The sequence below is a fragment of the Mastomys coucha genome, unplaced genomic scaffold (genome assembly GCF_008632895.1).
Source record: "Mastomys coucha isolate ucsf_1 unplaced genomic scaffold, UCSF_Mcou_1 pScaffold21, whole genome shotgun sequence".
NCBI lineage: Eukaryota > Metazoa > Chordata > Mammalia > Rodentia > Muridae > Mastomys > Mastomys coucha.
In genome coordinates, this window is record NW_022196904.1 from 175,235,649 (window position 1) to 175,244,565 (window position 8,917).

The 8,917-nt window shown below is 43.7% G+C and overlaps 1 protein-coding gene across 1 annotated transcript in view; it reads right to left on the reverse strand.

Moving 5' to 3' along the window:
* LOC116103883 (cytochrome P450 2C23) overlaps positions 1–4,499 on the reverse strand; it is a 23,536-nt gene extending 19,037 nt beyond the window's left edge. The window contains exon 1 of the mRNA XM_031390410.1: positions 4,268–4,499. Within this exon, the coding sequence (XP_031246270.1) occupies positions 4,268–4,447 (180 nt within the window). The 5' untranslated portion in view covers positions 4,448–4,499. The remainder of the gene's footprint in view (positions 1–4,267) is intronic.
* Between the last annotated feature and the right edge of the window lie 4,418 nt (positions 4,500–8,917).

An 8,917-nucleotide genomic window follows, 5' to 3' on the forward strand; every position in this document is an offset into this window, starting at 1 on the left:
CCCCCCTCCCCCCCCCAACCTGGCTGCCTGTGGAAGACAGTCTCCTTCTGGCTGCCTTTGGGTCAAGATAAAGAACTCTTTTGAGTCCTCTAGCACCAAGTCAGCCAGCAGGCTGCCAAGCTTCCTGCTATGATGATAATGGACTGAACCTCTGAAACTGTAAGCCAGCCCAATTAAATGTTCACCTTTGTAAGACTCGTGTTGGTCATAGTATCTCTTTGCAGCAATAAAACCTAATTAAGACAGTTTCTTTGTTGTTTGTGGTTCATGTTTCTAAGAGGCTCAAAGGAGTGACAACTCCTTCATTGTTTTCCTCTGGCTCCCAGGGGTTTCTCTCAAATGGTGAACCATTCTGACAACTTCTACCATTCCTTTGCATTTCCAAGGATGGAATCTGCCCGCCCTAGAGAGTACTTCTGTATTTTGGGGTCCAGCCTGCCTGGCCTTCCTCTCCCAACCCTTCTTTGAGCTGATGACTTTTCTTTGTAGCTTCCAGAGATAATGGGAGGGGCAGAGAGTTTCTACCTGCATCCACCAGGGCAGCCGCTCACTCTCCTGAACATGCGCCCCTGTGCATGGTTTTCTGTTACTGTAAATGACTCTTTATGCTGAGGGTGAGCATTTTCCCAACGTGTGCATAGTCCCTCATGGCAAAGCTCTGAAAAGTTGTCAAATCTGCTATTTTTACTCCCCCCTTTAACGGCAACATTAACCCTTAACAACAATATTGGACTGAAAACTTCTTTCTTGAAGCTCCTTTCAAAGTTCTACTTCACTGTCTCATTTTATTGGGCAAGCCACTGGTGTTGGCATGGTTAAAATAGTTCATCTAATGTATCCTTCTCTTGGGCTCCAGGACACCCCACTCCTTGGTGGCTATTCTTACTTCACTGGCTCCTCCAGTTTAGTTCTCCTTGAGACTTCTATCAGGCTGACCCCTTTATTGGCGTGACCTTGATATTACACCTCAGTCAACCCATTCCCATATGATCTCATCCAATTTCATGACTTTAAGTACATTCTGCCTCCTGATTTTAAAAGTGTAAATTTGGGCCGGGCTGTGGTGGTGCACGCCTTTAGTCCCAGCACTTGGGAGGCAGAGGCAGGCAGATTTCTGAGTTCAAGGCCAGCCTGGTCTACAGAATAAGTTCCAGGACAGCCAAGGCCACACAGAGAAACCCTGTCTTGAGGAAAAAAAGAAAAAGAAAGAAAGAAAGAAGTGTAAATTTGGGCTCAGCCCCCAACATTTAAGTTTCATATGTTAAATTGCCTGCTCACATATTGACTCCAATCATCAGTGTGTCTTTGAAACAGTATCTCTAAGACTGAGCATTTTGTACACTCTACCTCCCTAATATCAAATAAACAAAAAAGCCTGATCCCATAGTCTCTCCACCTTATTCCGTAGCAACCACTCAGCTGAAACCTAGCAACCATTCTTAATTCTTTATCTTGTACCTCTCAACAAGCCTGAGAACTCTGTTCCCCAGATTCAGTTAGATCTAACTACCCCTCTTAACCTCCTCTGTTCTTACACTAGCCCAAGACACCACCATCTCCCCTGGATGATTGTTGCACAGGTAGCCTGCTTCATTTTAAGTCTATTTATAATCTACCCCTAACTACAAGTCCACAGAGCCATGTGGTTAAAACATAAGATGTATTATGTCACTCCATCTAAACCCTCTGCTGTCCTGTCTTTTGTAATAGGAGCCAACATTCTCCCAGCAGCCCTCAAAACATCACTCTTTTGAACTTGGGACTATGGCCGAGTCCTGCTTGTTTTCTTATTTCATCTGCACTCATCTCCTTGATATGCCTTGACTCTGCTAGGCGCCCTTTGATACAGAGCACTGGACTTTGTTCCTTTTGTGTAGAATGCACTTTTCTCAGGTTATTGGTATGGCTTTAACTCTCATCTTATTTGGCAGTTTCTTACAAAACTAAGCATATGAGGACTACACAAAAACCTACATATGGATGCTTATAGCCATTTTATGTGCAGTTGTTAAAGGTGAATGGGTACACAGGCTGGAATGATTCAGACAGAAATGACAGACAGACAAGCAGGGACGCTTAGATGCGTATTATTAAGCAGAAGATAACAACGGGAAAAGGATTCATGGTGTGCGACTCATCTACATGACATTTTAGGAAACGCACAGCTATGGAGACAGTAGAAGAACCATGGTTGCCAAAGCAACACAGGAAGTTCTAGGACAGTTGAAACTGTTCTGCCATTTTAAGGGTAGACGCATACCGTTATACACGGGTCTTATACACGTGTCCAAGTCCCAGGCATGCACCCAGGCAGCGCTTGAATGTAGACTTTGAGCTCTGGATAATAATGTTGAATTGATGCAGTTCCTCAATTATATAAACAAACAAACAAACACACCAAAAATGTTCCACTCGTGTGGGATGTAAACAGGTGATTCTGTGCATGGTAGGAACCGGACAGTCTTTGGATCTTGGGCTCAGTCACACCATAAAACTCACCATTGGAGTAGGACTGGTCTGCCTTCTACTACTGAGGCGAGACGAGGCAGGCCAACTAAGGCAAAGCAATCCAAAGGCAGACAAGAGTCAGGAACAGGCCTGCTCCTGCTGTTAGGAGCCCACATGAAGACCAAGGCAGGCAAGAGTCAGGAACAGGCCTGCTCCTGCTGTTAGGAGTTCACATGAAGACCAAACTATATGTCTGCTACATATGTGTAGGGGACCTAGGTCTGTCCCGTGCACACACTCTGGTTTGTGGGTCAGTCTCAATGAGTCCCTAGGGGCCCAGGTTAACTGATTCTGTAAGTTTTGATTTTCTTTTTTGTTTTGTTTTGTTTTGGTTTTGGTTTTGTGGTGTTCTTGACCTCTCTGGCTCCTTCAAACCTTCCTCCCCCTCTTCCACAAGATTCTCCAAGCTCCACCTAATGCTTGGCTGTGGGATTCTGCATCTGTTTCTGTCAGCTGTTGGGTGAAGCCCTCAAAATGACAGTTATGCTAGGTCCTGTCTGTAAGCATGGCAGAATTGCATTGACAGTGCCAGGGGTTGGCTCTCTCAGGGCAGGGTCTCACCTAGTCCTACTGTAACTTGATATGCCAAGGCAGCTTGATGTGCATGAGTGGCCTCCCTTCTCTGAGGAGAAAGGAAGGAAAGGGTGGAGGGAGGGGAGGGCAGAGGGAGAGGGAGGGGCTGGGAGGAGAGGAGGGTGGGAAAGTTGCCATTGGAATAGGAAGTAAATTAATTACTTATTGAAAAAAATCATCTACCAGTCTCTGGGGGAGGGGGGAAGTAAAGTTGGGACGATTCAATGACTCAGCAGGTAAAGGTGCCTGCCACCAAGTTTGAAGACCTGTGTTAGATCCTTGGAGGAAAGAGAGTATCAAGGCCTTCAAGGTATATCCTAGCTTCCACGTGTCCATGGCATGTGACCTCAAGCACAGAAACACATATACATATACTCACAAACTAAATCAATGTAATAAAATATAGTTTTAAAAGTAAAATATTAAAGGTTTGCTTCTTTTCGTCTCTGCATTGTTTGCTATAGAGAACGTGTTTGAATGAGTTTGTTTTCATTCTGTCGGAGTCACCCTTACTAAAATATGCTCGTCAGAGGAGGGGATTTTTCTACTGTTGTGCAGTAATAGTCCCGGGATAAGAAAGACATCTTGTCATAACATATTGACTAATCTGTTCATCTCATAAATTATTTAGTTCAAAGATTTATAATCAGAGAAATTTTTATGCGGTTTCTCCATCCTGAAGAATGAACTTTCACACAGTGAACTTATGGAGATAAGGTCACTCCAAGTACAGCCAGGGTAGCCAAGCTGTGCTGTTACAAAAGAGCGTTAGGGAGGGGAGAGGGCCTCTGTAGAAGGAGAATCACAAAGTTTCCCACTGATAATTTAGTATAGAATACTAATGTATACTTTTATGTTTGCCGAGCTTGCCTTTTGGTATTGTTATATACTAACGGGACAGGCCTTTCTTTTAAAATATGTTCTGATCCCAGAGTCTTCTTACTTAGAAGCCAACTAATATCTTCAGGTACGTCGAGGCTTCTCACTCTCTGCTCTGAAGTGGTTCAGCTTTAAAAGGATGAGGATTATTTACATTACTATAATACCAAAAAGAGCACGCCAGAGAGCCTATACGGTAAGCAGATCTAAGCAGGCAGTGAGATTGCCAGCACCCGCGTAGTCTAAGCAGGACCAAGAGATGAGTGCTTAACCTGGAAGCAAACGCCCTAGGGTGAAAGCCTCTTACCTTGAAAAGCGATGCGGGGATGTTCTTGAGGTTCAACTGCAGTAGATTCCCAATAATGGGAAGTGGAGTGGGGCCAGGGGGCAGCTTCCCCCCAGTGCGCATTTTTGTCCACACTGAAAGGAGGCTGAGGCACGTCACAGAAACCAGGAGAGCAAGCGTAGTGAGTCCCAGCAGCTCCATTTCAGCCCTGGGATGTTGACGGAAGCTGTTACAACCCTGTTGTAAGCGAAGCTTAAATCCGAGTGAGTGGTAGGTGGGCGTTCCCTGCCTGGGCAAAGGCTACTTGGAGTTCTGGACTTGGGGAAAAAAACAAAACAGAATGGGGTTGGGTTTGTTTGCTGGGGCCTGAGATCAAGAAGGGCTGCTGCTTCTCCTTTGATGCAGAAAATCCATAATTTTCTTCTTCTTCTTTGTCCGTATAGGATGTGTGTGCGCGCGCGCATGCGCACGTTTTTTATGTAGGTCAGAGGACAACCTTGGATGTTGGTTCTCGCTCCCCACCTTGAGATACATTCTTTATTGTTTGCCTTTGCATTTGCTAAGCTATCTGGCAGTGGAACTTGTGATTCTTCTGCCCTCGGCCTCCCACCTTGCCACCTGAGCACCAGGATCCCAGATGCACTCTACCACGCCCAGCTTTAGCTTTACACAGAGGTGGGAATTCGAACTCAGGTCATGCTTACGCAGGGAATGCTTCTCTCTTGAGCCATCTCCCTAGCTCTTGTGTTTTCTAAGACTCTCTACTGCATGCCCTTCTCAGCACCGAGAGCTCCTTACATACAAAGCTGCATTTATATTTCATAGGTTCCTAAGACCACGAAATAATTACATTCACAAACTACAAATAAAAAGCTAGGTTGCGTGCTAATTTGGGTTGGTTTGGAAGAGTTTTCCTGGGAGAACAGGTCTCTCATCAGTTCAGTCTTTGTGTCCATCAACCAGTAATTGAACAAAACTTGGTGTAGACCTAATTCATCCTTAAGAAGAGATGAAATTCTGACACGTGCTACAAGGTAGAAGCATGAGAACTCTAGGCCAAGTGAAAGAGCCAGATATAAAGGGAAAATTCTTGTGTGAGTCCACTTGTATGGGATATCTCAAATGGGCAAATCAATATGCTCAGGGAGTGGATAAGAGAGGTTACTATGAGCCGGGCCGTGGTGGTGCGTGCCTTTAATCCCAGCACTTGGGAGGCAGAGGGAGGTGGATTTCTGAGTTCGAGGCCAGCCTGGTCTACAGAGTGAGTTCCAGGATAGCCAGGGCTACACAGAGAAACCCTGTCTCGAAAAACAAAAATAAATAAGTTAATAAATAAAGAAATAAAAAAGCAAGGTTACTATGGGTTGGAGGAGGAGGGGAGGGGAGGCTATGGAGTCAGAGGTTCAGAGTTTCTGTTTGGGATATTGGAAAGCTTCTGCAAATGTTGATAATACTAGTGCTTACACAGCACAGTGCCTGGACCTAATGCCACTGAATTACACACTGTAAGCATAGCAAAATGGCCTTTTTTCTTTAGATGAGATTTTGCTATGTGGATTGGCTGCTTGAACTTGTAGTAATTCTCCTGCCTCAGACTCCTGAACACTGGGACTATGGGGCCATGACGTCATGCCAGACTAAAATGGTATAATTTAGGTTGTGGTAAATTTTACAACACTAAAAGAAAGTGTTGATAGTTGAAAAGTTATCTTGTTTTTAATTTGTATCTAAAATGATCAATCTCTGTTGAGGCTGGGCTAGCCTTGAACTCACCCTCAATCGTAGGCTCTGGAGCACCAAGATTACAAGCGTGTACCACACAACACTTAGTTCTTTAAAATAATAAATCTCTGGCTGTTCTTTGAGTATATGGCTGTTTCATGGTCTAATTCACTGCTTTTAAAAATCTAAAATTAAGGGCTAGTGAGATGGCTCAGCAGGTAAGAGCATTGACTGCTCTTCCAAAGGTCCTGAGTTCAAATCCCAGTAATCACATGGTGACTCACAACCACCCGTAATAAGATCTGATGCTTCTTCTCGTGTGTCTGAAGACAGCTACAATGTACTTATTTATAATAAAAATAAATCTTTGGGCTGGAGCGAGCAGGGCCAACCGGAGTGAGCAGAGGTCCTAAAAGTCAATTCCCAACAACCAGATGAAGGTTCACCAATATCTGTATATGTAAAATAAAATCTAAAAATAAGTCTGCTATAAAAATGAAAGGTAAATGTGTGTTGCACTAGAATTCTTAGTTGAATGGTTCCTCTTGGCTCACGCTTGCCTCAGCACCAGTTCTGTATTGCCCAGAGCAGATCGACATTTTCTTTCAGTTGACAAGTTGATCTTGGTTTTTGTTTTTCACTGAGGCGGGTGAATCCACAGAGTGGTAAGGCTGTTTTCAAGCTATCTAATCTATCAAGCCCTGACTATAATCCTGGAAAGTTTTGCTTCCAAATTTTCTTTCTAGTCTTTGGAGGAACTCAGGAAGGCGGGACAAGATTTAGGAGGCCCTTCATGCTCTACGCTGCCCTTCCCTCCTGACCCTGCCTTTGGGGCTCCTCTTAAGTGCCCTCATTCCTACCTGCACCCTGTTTACATGAAACTGGTTTCCATTTGTCAAAGGATTTGGCGTTGGGAATTCACAGTATCATCTCAACCTTCTTGTAGAAAAGATTACAGCCAGAGATATACTTTAAGTACCATACAGTTTGTTCTTTTATCATGACTAGCAGGATTTAAAATAGACAAATAGCAACTTAGAATGTTTTCATGACTCCTGAAGGGAATGCCACACTCATTTCTCTCTGTGGATTAAGGCAATCGCCTACTCATGTGTATAGACTAGCCTGCTTGAATAGTTGATAGAGTTGGACTCTTACAGTATCCTGCCTTCAGTGTTTGTGTTCACTCGGCATGGTTTCAAGGTCCATCCATGCTGTAGCATGTCACTGCCCTACTCCTTTTCATGATATGACAATGGTCTGTCCAGTCATCAGCTGTAGGATATTCTTCAGTGTTCTTGGAATCACTGGGTCACATGATAACTATTTAACATTTCAAGGAACCATCAAAAAGTATTCCAAAGTAAATAATAACCTGCCACCATGTATAAGGATTCCCACTTCTTGCCATCATTTCTTATTGTTATTTTTAGGCAGCCTACTGTTCTTCCCTAAAAGTGAATGGCACTGTATTACTGAATTTCTGTTGCTGTGCTAAAACACAATGACCAAAGGCAACTTGGGGGGAAAGGCTTTGTTTCATCTTATAACTCTCAGTCCATCTTCCATGGAATTTGGGGCGGGAACTTGGAGGTAAGAACTGATGTCCTGGAGGACTCATGGAGCAATGCTGCTTACCGGCTTGCTTGTCATGCTTGCTCAGCTCATTTTCTTATAGCTCAGGGGTGGGACTGCCCAGTGAGTTGCCCTCCCCCCACATCTATCATCCATCAATAAAATGTACCACAGACCAATTATTGGGGATCTTTTCACAATTGTGGTTCCTTCTTCCAAAATTATTTTATCTGGTGTCAAGTTTACATAAGATTAGCCAGTTCAGACACTAAACACTTAAAACATTGACTTTATGAGTATTTGCCTATATGCATGCAAGGGCACACTTGTACAGTGTCCACAAAGGCCAGAAGACTGACAGGTCCCCTGGAACTAGAGGTACAAAAAAGGTTGTGAGCTACCCTGTTGGTGTTAGGAACCAAACTCTAGTCCTCTGGAAGAGCTCTTAACCACTGAGCTATTTCTCCAGCCCCAACAATGAGCACTTTATACATTCTTAATGGACATTGTATATTCTCCAAGAGATCCATGGGTTGAGATAGTTTTGCTAACCCAGTGTGCTAAGCTTGTGCTTCAGTGGACTGGTTTTTCACTTTTCTAACACCAGGTTCATGCTGTTTAGGTCTTCTTACCTTAAAGAGTTCACTCTCCCGCGAGACTGTTGAGTCTAAGAAAGCAGAGATTGTCTTGATGGTTGGTCTATTAACTTTACAGCTGGCTATCCGGACACACACCAGGTTATTCTTTAAATTTTTGTTGAAATTTAACTTCGTGATCAAACTGCTTCTTTTGTTGGGATAGGAGGGTTGCTGTCTTCATTGAAAAGTTTATTTGGGGGTCACCCCACAGTAATCATTTATGCTCACTTCTCACTGAAGGTTGTCCCTTGGGGTACTCACTCTTGTGCTGGGTTGAGCATGTGTGTGGACTGACTACAGCTTATGGTATTGAGGGACTCCTAAAGTAAAAAACTGTTGAGGTGTTTGCATGAAGTGGAGAGGCAACTAGGGAAAAGTGAGGTGACATCTGGTGGAATTGTCCAACACAGACTTAACTCCAATGCAAGAGAAGGTAAGGCTGAACACAACTGGAGGAATCAAATACCCAGTTGCTCTGAACTTCCCTTATATGCCTTAATTGCAATTTGGCTTAATATAGCCATTAAGATGCAAATCCTGGCTTACTAGTAAGTAGAGAAATTTTGGAGGGAAAACCAGTTGAAACAATTTTTCTGCTTTCTATGCATGCACCAAACACTTACTTTATGTAAGCTGTCCCCAGGAAGGGGGTATGATCTGGGGAGGGGGACTTTTTCAGCCAACATAACTTTTTTTTTTCAGTTCTGTTTATTTAATGGACGGTACACTGATCATC